Source organism: Palaemon carinicauda, chromosome 32 (genome assembly GCF_036898095.1).
Source record: "Palaemon carinicauda isolate YSFRI2023 chromosome 32, ASM3689809v2, whole genome shotgun sequence".
Taxonomy (NCBI): domain Eukaryota; kingdom Metazoa; phylum Arthropoda; class Malacostraca; order Decapoda; family Palaemonidae; genus Palaemon; species Palaemon carinicauda.
Genome location: NC_090756.1, coordinates 77,359,159 through 77,381,545, shown reverse-complemented (window position 1 = coordinate 77,381,545; position 22,387 = coordinate 77,359,159). Strand labels below are relative to the sequence as shown.

Below are 22,387 nucleotides of genomic sequence, written 5' to 3'. Positions count from 1 at the left end.
GGAGAGACTCCTCTCTTCCTCTTCAGGGGGGAGGAAGCTGCTGCTGGTTCGTGACCCAAATCAGAGAGGGCCGGCTTAATCGCCCGGACGAGAGCTCTGAATAGGGTGTCGAACCAGGGCTGTCGGCTGACAGTAGCGCTGTCTGACACTCAGTCTGGAGGGAAGGGGACCGAGGGATCCCTAAGAGGAGTCGACAAACGAGGGTTCACCTGCAGGGCTGTAAAAGAAGAATCCCTAGACCTGCCCGAGGAGCGTTCCCCCTCTGGCGAGCGCACTGGTCTGCGCTTGCGAGGAGGAGAACGCGACCAGGAAGAATCCGCCTGTCGGCGATTACGCTGGAGCTCGTGTGTCGGGCCCTGCGCAGGGTCACGCGCGAAAGAAGGGCGCGAAAGAAGGGCGCGAAGCTGGGAAATCGCGCGCGCGCACCCGAGTGGGCGGGGGAAGGCGCGAGGGCGCGATGGCGCGCAAGGGAATGATCAGGAGCAATGGCGCGGTGGCGCGCTGGCGACAGAGCGGGAGCATGGGCGCGGGGGCGCACGGCAGCTTGAGCGGGAACATTGCCGCGAGAGTGCGTAGGCGATGGTGTAGGTGTGCAGCGATCAAGAGCTGGAGCAGGAGGAGGCCGAACGCGCGGGCGCGCAGCGACCTGGTGCTGCCCCGGAGGGCGCGAGATAATGGGAGCGCTCGAGCGCGTGTCCGGGAGAACCGACCGAGGGCGCGACAAAGCTGAAACAGGGTCGCGAGCGACCTGGGGGCGAGAGGTTTGGCGACGGTCCGGCAGGACCGGACTACTCGCTTGTGGAAGCGCGGTTTGCGCTGGCGATCGTGGGGGCGCATCAGGAACAGGTCGCACCGGGGTTCGCTGCTTTGGGGGTCACGTGGTGCGAGCCGCGAGAGGGCGCTCTGGAGTTAGCTGCGTAACCATCGCTGTCTTAAAGACAGGCACGGGGCGTGTAGCAGGAACAGGGCGCGATTTTGGCGTGTCGGGAGCGATCGTGTCTGCAGTGGATACGCGCGGTCCCAAAGGCGTCCGTGACCGCCCGTGTGTTGGCTTAGCAACCTCTGGGGCTAAGTCGGGCGCGATCGTATCTGCAGTAGACACGTGCGGTTCCAGAGGCGGCCGTGAGCGCCCGTACGCTGGCTTGGCCACCTCTGGGGCGACGAGCTGAGTTATCACGACGCGTGATCGCGCTGGTGCTGGAACAGGAACTGCGCGCGGGCGCGCATCGCGAACCTCTCTCGCATCGCGAACATCTTTCGTATCGCGAACCTCCTTAGGTGGGCGCGTTGGAGTGCGTGTGAGCGCTGGAGCTGGAATCGCTCGCGTACGCGTATCTCGTCTCTCCCCCACAGGGCGCGACGAGTCCAGAGGAACCTGTGGCCGCCTGTGTGCCAACTTAGGAATTTTCTGGATCGCGCGCGATGAAACAGGAACAGGGGGACGGCGAAGAGCTGGAGGGTGCGTAGGCGCCATATCAGGAACTGGCTGCAAGTGCACAGGTGAGTGCGGCGGCACTATATCAGGAGCAGGGCGCATCTGCGCAGTTGGGTGCTTGCACGCTATTTCAGGAACTGCTGGAGGGCGACGGGGGGCCGATGGGCGTGGGCGCGCAAGGGAACCCTGGTGTTCAACAGGAACAGAGGCGCGAACGCCTAACGGTGAGCGCCGAGGCGCTCTGTCAGGAACATCAGGAACAACAGCAGCAGGAGGAAGCGCAGGCGGAGCATTACGCTTAGGGGCGAGAGGCGCGGTTTCACGCTCAAGTCCCTGAGACCCCGAAGGGCCTGGAGGTTGCGCAGTGGCAGTCTCCGGTGGCGCGTCAAGCGCGTCAGCAGCTTTAGATGTTGAAGGTCTGGGAGACCGCTCACCTTGTCCCGAAGGACGACCATCTTCCGGAGGGGATCGCGAACGATCCCCGGAGAGGTCAAGGTTGGTAGCAGGCAGGTCAGGAGAGCGGCAAGTCGTCTCCTCCGCAGAGGACTGTGGTGACGACGAGCCGAAGAGGCGCCTCTTAACCCCTTTAAAGGGGGAAGGAAGACCTCTACGGCGAAGGGGAGGGCGAGCCTTTCGCCTTATACGCCCACGAGGGGCCCTGGGATCAGCAGGCTGACCATCAATGGGCTTCCGAAGAGGCGTCTCTACCAGAGAACTCCCCCGAGAGGGAGTCTCACCGGAAGGAGAGACCGTGGGACTAAGCTTCTCCCTCGAAGTATGTTCGGAGGGGGAGACAGAGCCTTCCGCTACCGCAGCCACAAGAACAGGTGTTTGGCCAGACCCACGGGATGTTTCCGACACAACAACGTCAACCACAGACAGAGGATCTATGTCCGCTGAGGTTGAAGATTGTTCGGCAGCCGCACCCCGTTTGATCATGTCAAACAGGGCTTCCCTGGAGGGCGAACCCTGCAGCCCCAAGGAAGCCCAAAGCTGAAATAGATCATTGTTAGAAACAACTACCTCCTCCGAGGGGGAAGGGGCAGCCGCCTCGCTATGGGAGGCGACAACCTCTCCCTCACCACGGGATCGGTTAATGACATCAACAACATTACGGTCTACGCTACCGCTCGCCGGCCTCTCGGAAGGGGCCGCCCGAGCGGGAGCTTCGGAGGAGGAATGGGCGGCGGAAGAAGACTTGGGATTTTCTCTCTTACGAGAAGCCTCGGTAGGAGAAAGATCCCTTTTAGCCTTCTTACGTCGCCGGGCAGACCACTCCCTACACTCAATGCACAAATTAGAACTATCACACCGTTGGCCCCTACACTGAGGGCATAAGGAGTGAGGATCCGTCTCTACGGCCGACATAAAGGTCCCACAAGGGCGGGCGGGAAGTCCAGGGCACGTACGCATAAGGAGAAATAGAAGCCAACTTCATACACACACTGCAAGAAAAAGCAAACAAAATTATGGCAGTCAACAAAGAGGAGAGCGCTGACAGGTCTGTCGTCTCTCCGAGCCAAAAGTAAAGAGAGTTAATCGCCAGTGTGTGTGAGGGGGGAGGGGTAGTTAGCTACCCCTCCGCTAACTAGCGGTGGGGTAGGAAACCCTCGTTAAAACTTTATGTCTCGTCATCGGCTGCGCCGAAGTAATTACCCCATGTAAATAGCGTGGTTTGTATTCAGTTACGGAACAATTGTATTTTTCCTAACCATACAAACCTTAGCTATTTACATAGGGTATTACTTTCGGCGTAGCTGAAAATGACGAGCCATTAGATTTTTAACGAGGGTTAACTACCCCCGCCCTAGTTAGCAAGGGGGTGGGGGAGGGGTAGCTAGCTACCCCTCCCCCCCTCACACTGGTGAACTGCTTCACTTCACTTAAAGGTAGGACTTGTCTTGGGGGACAGGGCTGGTGGGCAATAAAGGTAGGACTTGTCTTGGGGGACAGGGCTGGTGGGCAAATATGTGTAAATAGCTAAGGTTTGTATGGTTAGGAAAAATACAAATTATCTCCGAATTTGTCACTTGTTCCGTAACCAAAATACAAACCACGCTATTTACATAGGGTGACTTACCGTTAGGTAGGGTGGAAAGTCCCCAGCCTTACTGGCCTTGGCTTACCCGGGGACTCAGAGTCCGAGTGAGCAGCACTCGAGGAAAAGTGTCCCTGCACCTCGCAAGTTTCTTGCTCCGCAAGAAACGTGCGGCTTACATAAGCTTGTGTGTGGAGGAATGAAGTGTGACTCGTCCTAGGAAGTTGACCTGAAGTCCTTTAGATGGAATTCTAGGCTAGAACGTTCCCAATACCACCTCGTCAGGGTATGGGGGACGCGACAGTATTAACTTAATACTAGGAACACAAGGAAGCAAGGTTTACCTGCAGAGGTTTGAGGTCAGCTATGCAGAGACCCAGGATGCTGCATTCCCCAAGAGAGGGGAGGATGAAGAAAGAAGTAAGGGCCAGACATACTCTTTCATTCATGCAGTCTAAAACCGGGTAACAATGCCCTCAACCTTCTGCTACCTGTTCATTAAGGAGCCTGAGGTTAGACCAGCTGTTGTGCAGCCACCACAGGGCCGATAGAAAAAGTATCGAAGCTCCTGTGGGTCACGTCCTGCAGGTAGTGGGCTGTGAAGGTCGTTTAACGCTTCCAGACCCCAGCTTGTAACACCTGCGTCACAGAGAAGTTTCTCTTGAAGGCCAGGGACATAGCGATGCCCCTGACATCATGTGCTCTAGGGGGATGTGACGGAGGAGGGTCCGGATTCAAGGCATGATGAATGGTCCTTCGAATCCAGGCTGAGATGGTATTCTTGGTGACCCTCCTCTTCGTCCTTCCCGTGCTCACAAACAGAGCTTGCACGCGGGGACAGACTGCTGCTGTTCTCTTCAGATAACGCCTCAGACTCCTTACTGGGCATAGTAGCAGATGGTCTGGGTCACCTGTTACAGAACGGAGACTCGTCACCCTGAAGGAGTCGAACCGTGGGTCCGGCACTCCTGGATTCTAAGTCTTGGCAACAAACTCAGGGACGAACCTGAACGTTACCTCCCCCCCATCCCCTTGAATGGGCGACGTCGTATGAGAGACCATGAAGTTCACTGACCCGCTTGGCCGAAGCCAAAGCAAGCAGGAATACCGTCTTCCAAGTCAGGTGTTGATCAGAGGCCTGGCGTAATGGTTCAAACGGGGGTCACTTCAGAGCCCTGAGGACCTGAACCACGTTCCATGGAGGAGGTCTCAATTCCGACTGAGGGCAGGTAAGCTCGTAGCTTCGTATGAGTAAGGAAAGTTCCAGCGAGGAAGAAATGTCTATTGCTTTCAGCCTGAAGGCCAGGCTTAAGGCTGAGCGATAGCCTTTCACCGCCAAGACTGAAAGGCGCATTTCCTCCCGCAAATACACGAGGAACTCCGCTATTGCTGGAATAGTGGCATCGAGGGAAGAGAAACCCCCCCCACGACACCAACCACAGAAGACTCTCCACTTCGCTTGGTAGACCCCTGCGGATGACTTTCGCAGGTGTCGAGACATCCTTTCCGCAACTTGTTGCGAAAAGCCTCTCTCAATGAGGAAACGCTGGATAGTCTCCAGGCGTGAAGCCGAAGCGACGCTACGGCTTTGTGGAAGATGTTGCAATGTGGTTGCCTGAGTAGTTCGTGTCGTGGGGGAAGCTCTCTCAGGAGTTCCGTCAGGAGCTGCAGAAGGTCCGGGAACCACTATGCATGATGCCATAGCGGAGCTATTAAGGTCATTAACAGGTTGACCGATAGTTTGGTCTTGTTGAGCACCCTTCTCATCAGACAGAACGGTGGGAAGGCGTAGACGTCGATGTTGTCCCACCGTTGTTGGAAGGCATCTTGCCAGAGTGCCTTGGGGTCCGGGACTGGGGAGCAGTACAGCGGCAGCTTGAAATTCAAGGCTGTCGCGATCAGGTCCACTGTCGGGAAACCCCACAAAGTCAGGACTTTGTTGGCTACTTGAGGATCCAAAGACCACTTGGTACTCACTATCTGCGAAGCTCTGCTCAGACTGTCGGCGAGCACATTTTTTTTGCCAGGAATGAAGCGAGCTGATAGAAGTATCGAGTGGACTTCGGTCCACCTCAGTATCTCTACTGCAAGATGGGATAGCTGTTGTGAAAAGGTACCTCCCTGCTTGTTGATATAAGCCACTACTGTGGTGTTGTCGCTCATCACCACCACGGAGTGGCCCGCCAGGGTCTGTTGGAACTGTTGAAGGGCCAGATATACGGCCTTCATCTCTAGCAGGTTGATGTGGAGGTACTTTTCTGAATCTGACCATAGGCCGGAGGCCCTCTGGTTCAGAACGTGGGCCCCCACCCTTCTTTAGATGCGTTCGAGAACAGCATCAAATCCGGGGGAAGAAAGAGAAGATCCACTCTCTTTCGAAGGTTTTCGTCGGTCAGCCACCACCGTAGGTCCGTCCGTTCAGCAGGTCCTATAGGGACCAGAGAGTCCGGGGAATCGTTGCCTTGATTCCACCGGGACTTGAGTCGCCACTGGAGAGATCTCATTCTGAGACGGCCGTTGGGAACTAGACGGGCCAAGGAGGCTAGGTGACCTAGGAGACGTAACCAAGATTGGGCTGGAAGATCTCGACTGAGGAAAGGGTCTGCAACCCTCCTCAGCCTTGCTATCCTGTCGTCTGATGGAAAGACTTTGTGGAGATTGGTGTCTAATACAGTATCATGCCTAGATATACCAGTCGTTGGGTTGGAAGCAGAGAGGAATTCTCCAGATTTACCATGATCCCTAGATCTTGGTAAAGTCCCAGAAGCCTGTCTCGGTGTCGAAGAAGGGTCGACTCCGAGTCTGCCAGGATCAGCCAGTCGTCCAGATAACGGAGGAGACGGATGCCGTTCCTGTGCGCCCACGAAGATATCAGTGTGAACACTCTGGTGAACACCTGAGGTGCTGTGGAGAGACCGAAACACAGCACCTTGAACTGGTAGATCTTGTTGTCTAGGCTGAATCTTAAGTACTTCCTGGAAGACGGATGGATTGGGATCTGGAAGTACGCGTCCTTCAGATCCAGTGTGCACATGAAGTCTGACTGTGTCTGCGGTCTCCATGCTGAACGAAGTTTGTTTGATAAACTTGTTCAGGGCTGAGAGGTCGATGACAGGTCTCCAGCCTCCAGACGCCTTCTTTACAAGAAAGAGTCGACTGAAGAAGCCTGGGGAGCCGTCGACGACCTCTTGGAGAGCATCCTTCTTGAGCATGGTCTCGACTTATGCCCAAAGGGCTAGCCCCTTTGCCGATCCCATGACATAGGAGCTCATCGACATTGGATTCGCTGTCAGGGGAGGTTGAGATGTTATGAACGGGACGCGATATCCTTGTCCGATCACAGAGGTCGTCCAGGAATCGCCCCCGTGTTGCTGCTACCTGTGCATGCAACTTTGCAGGCATCCCCCTACAGGTGGACACGCAGGGGGATTGCCAATCCTAGCGTTTGCGGCCTCGGCTGCTCCCTCTAGGATTTTTGCCTCCCCTGGAGGACTTTCTGCCCTTCTTGTCTTTGACAGGAAAGGGCTGCTGTTTACACACCTTCGTCTTAGCTGCCGGAGCCTGCTTCGGTGTCTTGCGAAGCTGCTGTTGTTGTTGAGGAGCTGGAGGCTTGTAGGGCCGAGATGTAAGGGCCCTCTGGAGGAGCGAATCGTGACTCGTCTTCCTCCACCTCTCAGCTGTCCGTTCTATATCCTTGGGCTCAAACAGGTTTCCTCCAAGGATGGAGGAGTGTCTGAGCTTGCAGACATCCACAGCGGGGAACTTCGGGTGGAACCTCTCAGTCACCGCATCACAACGCTTTAATATCGAGTTAGCCCACAGGTTAGTAACCTGGTGAGTCAAGAACTCGATGGAGCGCGTGCCCGAGAGGAGGAAGGTCTCCAGGGACTTCCTATTTCTCTCCTTGGACAAGTCCTCAGAGTGCAAAAGGATGCCCAGAGACCCCAGCCAGACATCCAGCCACGAAGTGGCCTGCATGGCACACTTAGCGACTTTCTCCTGGCTTAGGATCTCCAACGCTAAGAATGTCACCTGCCGGGCATTGAGTTTCTCAAGAGAAAAACCCCTGGTGAGCTCTTCCACAGAGTGGTGGAGGGGAAGAGCTAAACAAGACTCCTCCATGATCTCGAAATACCTCCTCTGTTGTACACGAGGAGGTGGGAGGAGCTTGTTCCCGGCAGAAGAACGGCTGGAGGAGGCGAGCTCGGAGAGCTGGCCCTCGACCTTGTCCCTGGCACTCTTCACACCCTGGGACCATGGCAGGGCTGCACTGGCCTTTGGGAGTTTCTGAGTACCATAAACCTGGTCCAGGACCGTATCCTTGCCTTCGCGGGGGGCGGCCTCGGGGTCCTTAAAACTATTGAGTTGCCTCATTAGATTAAGGACCTGCCAGAGGGCATGCTCCGATTCGTGCTGCTCTCCTCCTTGTGGACTGGCAGCTAAGTCTCCTGACCCCAGTGGCTCTTCTTGGGGGGACACGTGGACGTTCTCCCGTGGTACGGTTGGCTCTGGACGAATCCTTGATGATGACTTGGGCACTGTCTTCAAGTCCTTGGGCTCCCTCCTGGGAGGGATACAGGACTCTAGCAAAAAGGTCTGGACAGTCCCTCCCACGCGAGACGCTTCTCTCCCTCGAGGTGGGGTTCCTCCCATTGGTGCCGTGGGAGAGTGTCTCACCTCGCTGGACTCTCCTGAGGACGGGAAAGCTTCGTCCACAGGGGAAGGAGAAAACGCCTGCGAAGGGGATGAGGCCTTCCCAGCGGACCTCTTGGGAGCCAGCTTAACCCTGGGAGAAGTTACCACGAAATCCACTCCTCTCCTTCTCTTCAGCGGGGGCGAGGGAGCCGTTGGTTTTAGTCCCAGATCAGCGAGGGCTGGCTTCATTGCCTGCACGACTGCTTTGATCAGTGTCAGCAACCCCTGCTGAAGGGAAGGGGATCGGCTGATCCTTAGGAGTGGATACTACGGGGCCTGCCTGAAATGAAGAAAGGGAAGAAGAATGTTGCCTGGACATCTCCGATGAATCTTCCTGCTCCTGGACGTGTACTCGGCGCTTACGAGGTGGCGATCGTGAGGGTGATCTAGAAGCACGCGTCCCCGGCAACTCGCAAGGTTGGGTGCGCTGCGAAACCCGGCAGGAATCGCGTTGGGGGTCGCGCTGGCGCTCGCGTGATGGAAAAACCGCTGGGTCACCCGTGGGTGACTGTTGGCGGGCAGGCGTGCGGGTGCGTGGAGATGAGGGCGCGGGCGAGTTGGTGCGTGGGCGCGCTGGCGAGGGGGCGCACAGTCGAAGGTGTGCGTGGGTGCACAGGTGAGGGTGCACGCGATTGCACGGGCAATCGCTGGCGCATAGGCGATCGATAGTGCGTTGGCGAGCGATAGCGCGTTGGCGAGCGATGGCGCGTTGGCGAGCGATGGCGCGTTGGCGAGCGATGACGAGTTGGCGAGCGATGACGCGTTGGCGAGCGATGGCGCGTAGGCGAGCGTTGGCGCGTTGGCGCGTTGGCGAACGATGACGCGTAGGGCAAGTAGGCGACCGACTGTGCACAGGCGAGTCGGTAACCTGTGGCGATCAGATGCGTGGGCGCGTTGGCGAGCGTTGGCGCACAGGCGAAGGATCGCGCGGGCGCGTAGGAGATCGCTGACGCGTAGGTTGGAGCGCAGTCGCGCGGTAGGAAGTTGCCAACTGGGGCGAGGTTGCGCTCATGGGCGGGCTCAGGAGTCGTCTTGTGGGCGCGCGGGCGCGCATGGACTTTAGAAGTGCGCACAGGAGAATGCGTGCGATGGTGCGCAGGCGGTGGTTGACGCGTAGAGGAACGCTGGCAAGGCAAAGGGTCAATGTCCTTGCCTGCGCCCAGATCCGAAGATCGTGGGCGTGCGGGCGAACGTTGGCGCGCATCAGGAACTGGGCATGCAGTAGTGCGCTGACGAGCAGGAAATCGACGGCGCTCAGGAGACCGTTGACGCATAATGCGCGCAGCAGGAACAGATGAGCGCTGGCGAGAAGAGTCTGTTGACTGGCCAGCAGGAGAGCGCTTGCACGCAGGAGATCGTGGGCGCACAGGTGAAACCTGACGCGTAAGGGACTTACCCACAATGTGGGATAAGCCCTTATGCCCCGAAGGGACCGGTGCTTGACGGATCAAGGGGTGTGTAGGCGCCCACTGCGCATCTGCGTCCAGGAACGGTGATGATAGGTTGGAAGATCTGGCAGGCGTAGGAGATCGCGAACGATCTGCGGAGAGGTCCAGCGATGTCACTGCAACGGTCTGCTCCCGACGAGAAGAATCCTCCGCAGGGGACGACGAAGGCGAAGACCCGAAGAGGCGCCTCTTAACTCCCTTGTAAGGAGAAGGAAGGCCCCCACGGCGAAGAGGAGGGCGAGCCTTACGGCAAAGACGACCTCGAGGCAGAGTATCACCATCGTCGGTCCTCCGAAGAGGAGTCTTTGTCAGTGCACTCCCCCGAGGGAGAGAAACACCCGCAGGAGAGACCGTTGGACTCAGCTTCCCCCTCGAAGGATGTTCAGAGGGGGAACCTGAGTCTTCAGCAACATCCGCAACAGCAGCAGCAGGGGTTTGACCCGACCCGTCAGAAGCCTCTGTCACAACAACGTCGACAATAGACAGAGGGTCTACCTCTGGTATTACCGGCGACTGTTGGACAGCTGCCCCCAACTGGATCAAGTCAAACAGGGCTTCCTTGGAGGGTAAGCCGTTAAGCCCCAAGGAAGCCCAAAGCTGGAAAAGATCATTGTTAGATACAGTTTGGTCATCAACAAAATCAATAATGTCCTCCCTTCCTCGCTATGGGAGGCAACACCCTCTCCCGAACCCTGAGGTTGGGAAACAAAAGAATGGCCTATGCTACCACTCGACGGCCTCTCGCGAGAGACCGATCGAGTGGGAGCTTCAGAGGAGGTTCGGGCAACGGAAGAAGAGTCCTTGGAGCCTTCCTGCCTCAAGGCAGCCCTTGAGGGAGAACGGTCTCGCTTAGACTTCTTACGCCGCCGGGCAAACCTCTCCCACTGGGAAGTAGACCACTCCCTGCACTCACTACAGTTATCCCTTTCACACCGTTGACCTCGACACTGTGGACAAAGGGTGTGAGGGTCCGTATCGACCGCCGACATGAATGTTCCACAGGGGCGGTCGGGGAGTCCAGGGCACTTCCGCATAATAGGAAGAAAAGGTAGAGGCCAACTTCAAACACACAACTGAAAGAAAAAGAAAACAAATTAAGGCTGTCAATGCGAGGGCGAGACAGACAAGTCTGCTCATCGTTCGAGCCAAAAGTGAAGTGAAGCAGTTCACCAGTGTATGGGGGGGGGAGGGGTAGCTAGCTACCCTTCCCCTACCCCCTTGCTAACTAGCGCTGGGGTAGTTAACCCTCGTTAAAAATCTAATGGCTCGTCATTTTCAGCTACGCCGAAAATAATACCCTATGTAAATAGCGTGGTTTGTATTTCGGTTACGGAACAAATTTCTCTTAAGGATATCTCATAATATCAGGGGACGTATATCTTGATACAACACAAAGCAATCTTCACCCCGAATAGCGTTTTCGTTTCGAGGGGGAAGAGTGGCGAAAAACAGAAGGGGAGCCATTATCAAGGTTACCCTTCCTCCCGTACTACTATGAGTATCCAAGATGATGCTCATTCCTTGTAGCATTGAGCATGGTGCTACAGATATAGTAGTTTCGGGAGGGATCTTGCCAAGGCCTTTTCTATGGAAAAGGAGGGCAGGTCCATCAGGACGACATGGCTATCTCACCCAAAAATAGATTTTTCGCTTCCCTTCAAAATACGTTTTTTGGGCTCAAGCCATGTCGTCCTGATTTAAGTTTACCAGAGAATTACTAGAAAGTACTGTATCTGTGGATTTTCATATGTGTCTTAACCTTGGGACAAATTTTTTCTATGGTCATCCGGACCATTGAGACATAAGACGTTACCGTTATAGGTCATTACCACTAATCATGGACAATGTTAGGACTTCCTGCCCCCTGCAGGGAAGAGTCATACTAGACAGTAGAAAAGGGGTCTCAAGGTTTGCATATATTGTATGAACAAACAGTATCAACTAGATATACAAGAGTCTCATGGTTTGTATATGTTGTCGGAGCAATAAGTATCAGCTATATTTATTGTCTGTAAGCATACAATAATATGGTTTACTTAGGTAAATAAGTAAGAGAACTCTGGCTATTCTTTATTGTGGTAATTGTGGGGCGAAATACGACGCAATTACACTTTAATAGACATTTATTTACGATAAATGACTACAATTAGAATAACAAGTGTAATATATACTGTATTAAGGGAATTATACATACATACAACCATAAAAAAAATTTCTACCTGAAAAGGAAGAAATTAGTGCCACTATGAAATTTGAAAATTTGATAAAATTTTCCAATATAGTTTTCTGTAAATGTTGTATATTATCAACACTGTGTACACGTACACACGGCACAAGTGTTATCTGTATAATTCTACACATGAGATTTTTTAACAGTCTTTAGTGTCACCATAGTGACACTCGCTTAGAAGGTATAGCACTGGAAGGTGTAAATACCTTTTCACCCTAATTGAGAGTCCCAATCAATTCACTGTTCATCGCAGCACTAGACGACAGGTTTTAATACACTACCTGCCGCCACCACATAATGTTTCAATTCATGCACTTCCTTTGCATAATGTTTATAGAACACTCTGGATGACTTCCATCCAATATATGAGCGAAGACGCTCAAAGTCCGTATACTGAAAAAAGTTCAGTGATGAAGCAATTTTCCTTGGATCATGACCTGCGAGTGTACTGTCAGGATCCGCTCTGCAAATAAAGTAGGTGAGCTTCACCCTCAGTTGTTTTAGGGATAAGTTTGATCCTGAGGTTTCTCCTTTAAAGAGCTGTCCTCCCCTGATGTCCAAAGTTCTTCGAAGATAGACCTTTAGACATTCTACTGGACACAGAGACATCTTCCTTCAGAGGGCAGATTCTCCAGGGACCCCATCTCTTAGTGGGTAGCTCATTTTTGGCGAGAAAGGTTGGATCAGGAAAAAGATTCAGTTCTCCCACTTCTGTGAACTGAATATGGCCCTCGTTTCTGGATAGGGCCACTATTTCACTAACTCTAGCCCCTGAGGCTATAGCGAACAGGAAAATAACTTTTTGGGTTAGATCCTTAAGGGAACAATCTTCATTGTTCACGGTTGAAGCATAATGTAGGACCTTGTCCAAGGACTATGAAATGGGCTTTGGAGGAGCTGCAGGCCTAAGTCTAGCACATGCTTTCGGGATTTTGTTAAAGATATCGTTTGTCAGGTCCACTTGGAAGGCATATAGAAGAGGTCTAGTCAGGGCAGACTTACACGTAGTTATCGTGTTGGCTGCCAGGCCTTGTTTATGAAGGTGGATAAAGAAGGACATACAAAAATCTATTAGGATTTCTTTCGGTCCTTTTGCTTTAACGAAAGCAACCCACTTTTTCCAGGACGATTCATATTGTCTTCTTGTTAACTTGGACTTGTATTCTTCTAAGAAGTCTATACTGCCTCTTGAGATCCCAAATCTTTTCTTAAACACTAGGGCGAAAAAATCATGAGATGAAGGTTTTGGGTTCTCTGTGATGAAGTGAAGACAGTCGACTTCTGAACCTGTTCAGATAGTGCTGGGTTCGGCAGAGGAACCAGCCTCAGCTTCAGTTCCATTATCAGACGGAACCAGTTGCTCTTGGGCCACTTGGGAGCCACTAGAGCTGCCGCTCCTCGGAAGGATCTCAGCCTGTTGAGGACCTTCAGAAGGAGATTGGTCGGAGGGAACAGTTAAATCCTGGTCCATCTGTTCCAATCGAGGGACATGGCGTCCGTTGCCTCCGCTAGAGGGTCCTCGTATGGGGCTACATATCGAGGTAGTTTCTTGTTGTCGCTCATCGCGAAGAGGTCGATCTGCAGTTCCGGGACTTGTTGCAGGATGAAGGAGAATGAGTCTGCGTCTAGGGACCATTCCGACTCTTATCGGCTTGAGCCTGGATAGAGCGTCCGCCGTCCCATTGCGGAACCCTTGGAGGTGAACTGCTGATAAATGCCATCTCTTTTTTGCTAAACAAAAGATGGCTAATATCACATGGTTGATATGGGGCGATCTCGAGTCTTGTCAGTTCAGACATCTCATTATCACTTCGCTGTCCAAGATCTGCCTGATGTGGGGTGATCTGCAAGGGGAGAATTTTTTCAACGTCAAGAGGACTGCCATGGCCTCCAAAATGTTGATGTGAAAGGTCTTGAACAGAGAAGATCAAGTCCCTTCGACTTTCTTCTGATGGGAGTGACCTCCCAATCCTTCCGTCGAGGCATCCATGTGGATGGTTACCGATGGTGGAGGCAGTTACAAGGGTACAGTCCTTGCTAGGTTCTTGGCCTTCAACCATGGCTTGAGAAGTGATCGTAGTAAGGTTGGTATTGGTCTTTTTAGATCTCTCCAAGCGTTTGATGCGTATCTTCTCCAGACTCCTGACGCATCTTTCAGTTGTGCTCTTAGCACTGGGTCTGTAACTACTGCCAACTGGAGAAAGCCCAGTACTCTTTCCTGTTGGCGTCTTGAGATCCTCTTCCCTGGGGGAATGGAGAGGTGGTGTGACTTCAAGTTCCAATGGATTCCCAGCCATTGAAATTCCTGAGCTGGAGAGAGTCGAGACTTCTTGAAGTTGATCTTGAATCCCAGATGTTCCAGGAATTGGATCATTTTCTTGTATGCTTGCAGACAAGCCGTCCTGGATGCTGCCCACACCAGCCAGTTGTCCAGGTATGCTGCTAACTGAACACCTTCTAGGCGTAGTTATTGAACGACTGCGTCTGCAAGTTTCGTGAAGACCTTTGGGGCAAGGGCATAGCTCTGAAGACATATTTTTTCTTCTGTAGCTTGAATCCTAGGTAGGAGGAAAGGGGCCAGTTGACTGGGATATGCCAGTAAGCATCTGCCAGGTCTATTGAGACTGTGTACGCCCCTTTCGGTAACAGGGTCCTTATGTGCTGAAGGGTTAACATCCTGAACTTGCTGTTCTCGATGAACTTGTTGAGTGGCGACAAGTCCAGAATGACTGAGTTTATCTGAGTCCTTCTTGGGAACACAAAACAGCCTTCCCTGGAATTTGATGGGCTTTGCTCTCCTTATTACCTGTTTGCTCAAGAGTTCTAGGGTATATTCTTCCAGTGAGGGGGTGGAGTGTTGGAAGAATTGAGGAAAAGATGGTGGAGGCTTGCTCCAGCTCCATCCAAGTCCGTTCTTGATTAGGCTGTGGGCCCAAGGATCGAAGGTCCAACGATCCTGAAATTGTTGGAACCTCCCTCCTACCTGAAGCATCTCATTGCTTCGATTGTCCGGAGGATTTACTTCCCTGACTGCGTCCTCCCTTACCTCGTGAGGGGTGTCTTGAGGAGCCCCGTCTGGAATCTCTACCTTTGGGATGAAAGGTAGTGGTTTGCCTCTCCAACCCAGGGTTGAATGCTGGTGACTGGGCAACCAGCTGTTGAGGCATCACCTGGAATGTGGCTTGTGGATGAGCAACCACTTGGGGCACCGCGGTTATGGCGACTGTGGGATGTTGTTGGGCAGGCCGAGAGGGTAGTCTAGGCTTCTTGGTCTTCCTCTTAAGTTGGTGACCCGCATCCGAGGAAGACTTACGCTTGGATGAAATGCCCACTTCTGGAGAAGGTTTCTATTCTCTGTGGCGGCTCTGTCAACTACCTCCTTGACCACTTCATTTGGGAAGAGGTCTTTTCCCCCAGATACTGGAAGATATCAGCTTCCTATGTTCGTGTTTCACTGTTGCTGCAGCAAACACGAACTCTCTACATGCTCTCCTGGCCTTCATAAAGGCGTACAGGTGCTTTACTAAGGTGGCCAAGTGCATTTTGGCCATGACCATGTTCATGTCTGGGGTGCTCTTCAAGCCTGCACACATCTCCATGCAGTTCTGTAGGGATAGGGATGCCGCAAGTCTCTCCTTCGTCTCGTGCTCCTTACGCAAGAGAAAGTCTGACAGTTTCGGGAGATTCTCGCTGAACTGTCGTCCCGCAATATCTGCATCCAACTTCCCTACTGAGAAGGTTAGATGGACTTTTTTCCAATCCTTATCCTCCATGGGCAGGGCTAACGACAGAGGTCTACACTTCTCTAGTTTAGGGCATGGTTTGCCTGCCTCCACTGCCTTAGCAACAGATTTAAAAGCCTTCGATGTAAAGGGGAAGGCTATTGAAGCAGGAGCAAGAAAGGTAGGATGCTTCTTGCTCAAGGCGGACACTTTCGAATTCGTGTAGCCCACCTTCTACAGGCCGCTCGACAAGAGAGCCTGTGCCTTGTCGTGGTCGAATACCATGACCTCCTTGGCTTCCGTTTCCTCTTTTGACGCTGGCTCCTGCTTCAGTCGGATGAAGCAGTCTGGGTAAGCTTTAAAGCTTGGTCAGACCTGGATGTCATTTAAGGGGACGGCTCTCATCTTCTCCGATATGCAGAGTTTGCCGTTGGTGATTGGCATAAACTCCGCATATCTCCAGGGACTGGTTTCGGAGCAGGTTGGGAGGTCTTGGACTATGGGTCGCTTGTATGACCCTCAGGAGGCGGTGAGACGAGCTTCACGGAGCTCTCTCTCGAGTCTCGCTTCCCTAGCTTCGCCTTGTTTGCGAATGCTCTCTATTAGGGCCGTAAGATGGGCCAGTTGCTGGCTCATGTCGCCTGATGGAGGGGAAGAAGAGAAAGATGTAGAGGGTAACGGCTCTGGTGCCGGCACAGACGGAAGGGACTCCGACTCGACATCGTCTTCGTCGTCCGGAGGTAGGGTAGACTCTCCTCGGAATCATCTCTAAGAAGATCCTTCTCGGTGTCCGTGGACACTTGAGACATCCTTTCATCCTGGTGGATGTCCATGCCTTGCAGTGCCTTACTGACATCCGTCTCGATGGCAATCTGGATGCAGGGAGGTTCGGGTCGTGCTTGGGGTACGACAGCTTCACTACCTGCTTTCGGGAACAGCAAGCCGCGCATCCTTTCATTAGGCAGGTACGGTCCCGGAGAGTTCTTCTGGAACCCTCGTACCCATTTGCGCAGCTTTTCTCGTGCTGCATCCCTCGACTCCGTTGACTTAGGGTCGTCGAAACCTTCGGTCACCGAGGTCCGGCAGATGTTGCAGTCTTAGGTCCCAGTACTGTAGGGTTCCGGTAGTGATGGTGCAGGGGGCATGAGACCTGCATGCTTGGTGACCACAGAAGTTCCTACTCCTGTGGTTACAGAAATTGACGTCGCACTTCATCTGGTTCTCCTGTAAAGAAAAGAAATTTAAATGTGTATGCGGTTGTTTATTTCACATAATAAACAATTTATGCAAAATATTAATGTTAGCATTTTAACCATTATAGCTTAGGATAGTAAGCTAGAAGGGAAATAGGAAAGACACATACTTGTGTCTCTTGTTCAGCCAATTGCTGTGACCTCCCCCAAAATTAAAGTTATAGTTTCCATATCAAGGCAAACTCAAGAAGAAGGGTTCTAACCTCTAAGGATAGAATAAGTGTATACTAACACTGACCCTTCTTAAGTTCTTTAATATTGTGGGATAAGTTGTCAACTGATTAACTATCAGTTTATTGAAGGAAATCTTTTCTTTCAATATAGGATTGGTCTCAACAATAGACTGTGCAAGGATACACAAGGTATGTTGGAAAATAACTACTGAATAATATATACTATAGTTTTCTGTCTGCAGTATACAATATACTATATTGCAAATATACTGGCTACTGTATAATCATATACTGTAGTTCAGCCGGCATGTTGCCGGCTAGGCTAGCACCTGGCGGCACGGTCCGGCTGGCATGTCGCCGGCTGGGTAGTAACTGCCGGCACCGGTGGCATGCCGGCTGAATTAGTACCTAACGGCAACGGTCCAGCCGGCAGCATACCTGGCGGCACTAGCTGACAGAGAGAGAGAAAGCATGGAGTGAATGGCTGCCTTATTACAATGTATGTTTACAATAAATAAGGGTGTAAGTATTTAACCTTACTGCCTTCCTCCAGAATGAGGGTTCAAATGGAAGGGGAGAATGCATCATTCAAGCTTCCATCCAGCCACACGATCCGTTGCCGGTCACTGCCGGCTTCAGGGATGTGGATGGCAGTCCAAGGGATGACTGAAGAACACTCAATAGTAGAAGGGTCTCCAACCGGCAGCCGTCACAGCCGGCACAACCTTTCCCGGAGCCTCGCGTCCATAAGGGAAAGACTGAGTGACCATACAGCTGCTTATGTAGGAGCCCGGCCGGCACCACAATCTACCCGGCAGGCAGTGAGATTGTAGGACGACGGCCACAGAATTGCGATAGCTAGGCCATCGCTAAAGGACAGAGAGAGGCAGGGAAAAGGGCCCTGTACCCAGTGTAGAAGAAGGCAGCAGGATTGCCGCCACTTCTACACAAGGGTGAAAATTTGTTTTGGTATTGCCGCCATCCTAGGACGCAGAAGAATGTCTATTCTTCAGCCTAGGGTCTGCCAAAACAGGACTAGTCTTCTAGACCACAGAGGAGAAGGTGGCGGAATCATACTACCCCTTCAAGTGTGGCCTAGGGAGGCTCTAAGCCGGCAGGGGAGTGACTACTCGTCCCACTGCTCGGCCGCTGGCATAAAGACTGAATACTCTGAGGTTCTGTCGAGAACCCAAGCCGGGATACTTGCCGGCAAGGGGGGGAGACAGAAAACACTAGCCTAGTCAAGCCGGAGTGAACTACTCTATTGCAAGACCAAGATAGGGTTGTAGCCTATGGCAGCACTCAGAGGGAAGGAGGGATTACCCTTAAATCTCCACAGGAGACGAGTATCTAAGAGATATACTATATCCCGTTGAATTGATAAAAAGATACTCGAGGGTAAACGGGGATAATGTCTGAAAGTATACTAAAGCGCATAGGCTATGTAGCCCAGCGCAGGGCGAAGATTTCGGTTACCTAATCGCCGAAACTCTTAACGCATACAATCGACATAAGGAAACGGAAATTTATATGCATAAATATATCTTTACTAGTATAATTGAGCCTAAATAGCTTTCATAACTTATTAATGCTATCACAACCGGGAATAACGTTCTGCTAACTAAATAACACATGCGTAACGAACGACAGCGCCCATGGCGACCGGCTAAGCTCCATAACATATAAAATTACACTAATTTCACTGTGAAGCAGGAGCTAAAAATTATACGCTGTAAAAATAAATACTCAACTTTCCAGGGGCAGAAGAAGCTGGAGATTGCATTATAAATCCTCTCAATAACGATCAAAAAACGTTAGGATAACAGGGAAAACCAGCGTGCGCAATCGTTACAGAAATAGGAATGAGAGCCATCTTGGGTACTCAATAGTAGTATGGGAGGAAGGGTAACCTTGGTAACGGCTCCCCTTCTGTTTTCGCCACTCTTCCCCCTCGAAACGAAAATGTTATTCGGGGTGAAGATTGCTGTGTGTCCTATCAAGATATATGTGTCCTGATATTAAGCGATATCCTTAAGAGAAATTTTAAGGATATTCGTGCCAGAAGTTAGAATTCTGGAGACCTAAAGGTCAATTCTCTGGAAATATCACTGTAGCCAAATATCCTTTAGAAAGCTACCTATAGGAACCTTCGATATGACTTGAGCCCAAAAAGTATTTTTAAAAGAACCCAAGTCTCAGTTATAGGCTCTTACAAGGGTTGTTCAAATGGTCTGTTCTACATATAGGAAAGTTAAAGGAAGGTAAAGTAAATGCCCGAAGAGGAGAGACAGAGTAAAGTGCAAAATGCATCTCTGCTGGCTGATGAAGAGACACCAAAGAACAAGAGCCCTTACTACTGTTAAATAGTATTAAATGGCAAACTGTAAATAGTCCACCTACTGGATCAGATCTTTAAATCAAAACCACTTCTGAAATTGGAAAGAATGACACACAAAAGAAGTACTGTAAATTGAGTAACTATGAAGGCATTGTAACGAGTAATAAAACTTACCCAATGTCAGGTATTCTTTCCTCCTGAACCAAGTCCTCCAACTTGAATGCCAGATTAGCCTGCATGTACCGCTGTTGCATGTGTCTCCGCAGAGATGCTAACAGCTTCTCCACATTCTCCCAGCGGCGATCAATGCCCCATAAGTGCGAATCTGGCACTGCTGACTCGACTGGCCCACTCCCCACCATGCTCTGCTCTTCGTAAGCCTTAGAATAATAGTAATGTTTATTTCTTTAACATAAAAGCAGCTAAGAATAGAATGTATAAAAAATCAGACCCCATTTGATATGCCTGGCAGAATCCCCCTGTACAATATGAAATGTTAATTGCAATATCAAAGGAGACACTGAATAAATATTCATCTAGCAAGGTAGAAAGAGACCGTCACTTCATTACCTCTAGACTCTTACGAAGGATCTGGGATTCATGGGGAGGGATAAGCCGGAGATTCTTGAAAGCAGGTTCCTCCTTGTCTCGTAACTGAAGAACTCTAAAGCGGACATTTGTGTCGAGTTCTAGGTCGGAATAAAAATCCCCCTCACAGCTTTCTAGCTCAAAGTAATTGCCAGATTTCACTGTACCACCAGAAGATTTCTGTGAAAAAATAAAATAATAGCTCTCAAAGTATTTGACATAATATGAAGCACCTAAGAATAAAATAGCAATTCATTTATAAATATTAATGTTCAAAAAAATTCATTTTTTTTTTTGCCATAAAAATTTTATAAGATGACTATCTTTCCTGCCTCTGGCCAGGTGAAAATTATTACTGTCTAGGGGTTAACTATTGCTTTGTAATTATTCAGTGGTCACTTTCCCCTTTCTAAGGGTAGAAGAGACTCTTTAGCTATGGTAAGCAGCTCTTTTAGGAGGACACTCCAAAATCAAATCATTAGGTAGTGCCATAACCTCTGTACCATGGTCTTCCACTGTCTTGGGTTAGAGTTGCTTGAGGGCATACACGACGCACTATTCTATGTTTCTTTATTTCCTTACCTTACTGGGCTATTTTCTCTGTAGAAGTCCTTTGGGCTTATAGCATCTTACGTTTCCAACTATATAACGTCAAACATAGACGACTGCGTGGTTAGACCATCGTGCGTGTGAAATTCTTGTGCATGGTCGTTCATGGACATGGACATAATTATAATTGTGCCATCTTTCTTGTGTGGGATGATATTGTGTGTGGTGATTTTCATGTGTTTGCAACGTCCCGTGCCAGTGAAGTTGGCAACAATCCTGCAAGTGATGGAGATTGCAAACTTATATAGGTTCTAGATCACGTTCATAGGGATGATCGTGCACGTGGAGAGGGGTCCAAGAGGTGATAGTGATCATACTCGTGGTCCTTCATCTAGTGGATCATTGTCTTGTGAAGCAAGGTCTTATGGACATCATAGCGATCAAACCCTCTTCCCTTGTATGCATTGAGAAGGTGCCCATTGCTCGTGGAAACCAGAAGACTGGTCTGAGAAGTCGACCATCACCAGAGAACCAGAGAACTCTTTAGGGATGCTCGTGGTAGTCTGGGACCTGGCACACATGTAGAGGTCACCAAAGCATCTAGGGAGTGTTCCATGCAGGAGAGGAAGGAGAGCAAGGCTCTGCATTTTGATCAACTGTACTTGTGCCTCCTTTCTTGTGAGATTTCACTCTGGTAGCAGGGGCGTGAGCCCTTGTACCTCATACCTCAATGCATTCCCAAGGGAAAGGTTTTGCTACAGTGCTGTTCCTCTCATGAAGACGTGCAGACGGACCAGACTGAGACTCGAGAGTCAGACACAACAGGAGATTTGGTTGTCATCTCTTTGTAACTTTGCAATGGGGAGCAGCAATGCAGTGTGTACCAATATAATTGGCATGCATCAGTTCTCTCTCTCCTGAAAGAGAGAGAATCGTCCAGGAAGGGGAATGGAGGTGTAATGATGGAGTACAAATGATGTCCAAGGAAAACCTTCCTTAGGTTCACAATGTTGGAAACACGCTCAAGGCACATGCCATTCAACATGAGCAAGTATACTGTACGGTATTGGATAACAGCAGGTAGTATGGAAACTGACTAAATCCACAGAGGATTCATTGGCTAAATTCATCAAAGGATAGCCAGTTCCTTGTGATGCGCAGTGCCTATTTAACTAAGGCAAGTGACGCCTGCCGGTTCATACTGAATCCAGTAAGATCATTCACCAGGCATTAGAAGTAAAAGCCGAAGAGACATCATGTCTATCGCCTTAAACCCAATTCGTCCCCCTGCTGCCAGTGACTTCATCGAGATTTAGGGGGCATTTACTCCACACCCAATGTTCTTGTTACTTCACCAGGTCACTCATCTGCTTACACTCGTACAACCGTTGGCAAACATAGATTGGTATGGTATACTACCTAGCACGGTATTAAGAAGAGTAAATCTGGTGAGATCACTTCTAAACCTGATTAAGAAGAAGGCAGATGAAATTCTGGGACATATAATAAGAGAACAGTAGGAGGAGATGATCATGATGAGTACGGAAACTATAATATTATTATTATTATCATTACTTGCTAGGCTACAACCCTAGTTGGAAAAGCAGGATGCTATAAGCCCAGGGGCTCCAACAGGGAATACAGCCCAGTGAGAAAAGGAAACAAAGAAAAATAAAATATTTTAAGAACAGTAACAACATTAAAATAAATATTTCCTATATAAACTATAAAAACTTTAACAAAACTAAGAGGAAGAGAAATACGATAGAATAGTGTGCCCGAGTGTACCCTCAAGCAAAAGAACTCTAATCCTAGACATTGGAAGGCCATGGTACAGAGGCTATGGCACTACCCAAGAATAGAGAACAATGGTTTGATTTTAGTGTCCTTCTCCTAGATAAGTTGCTGACCATAGCTA

General features: G+C 50.8%; 1 protein-coding gene across 4 annotated transcripts in view; it reads right to left on the bottom strand.

The window, feature by feature from the left end:
* The window catches only part of LOC137625393 (coiled-coil and C2 domain-containing protein 2A-like), a 256,721-nt gene that overhangs the window by 87,762 nt on the left and 146,572 nt on the right, over window positions 1-22,387 (bottom strand). For all 4 annotated transcript variants that reach the window (XR_011040859.1, XM_068356265.1, XM_068356263.1 and 1 more), the window contains exons 15-16: window positions 19,903-20,100; window positions 19,507-19,712 (exon numbers count right to left, since the gene is read on the bottom strand). Coding sequence is in view for 3 of the 4 variants with exons in the window: in XM_068356265.1 (XP_068212366.1) it covers window positions 19,507-19,712; window positions 19,903-20,100 (404 nt within the window). In the remaining variant the exon portion in view is untranslated. The remainder of the gene's footprint in view (window positions 1-19,506; window positions 19,713-19,902; window positions 20,101-22,387) is intronic.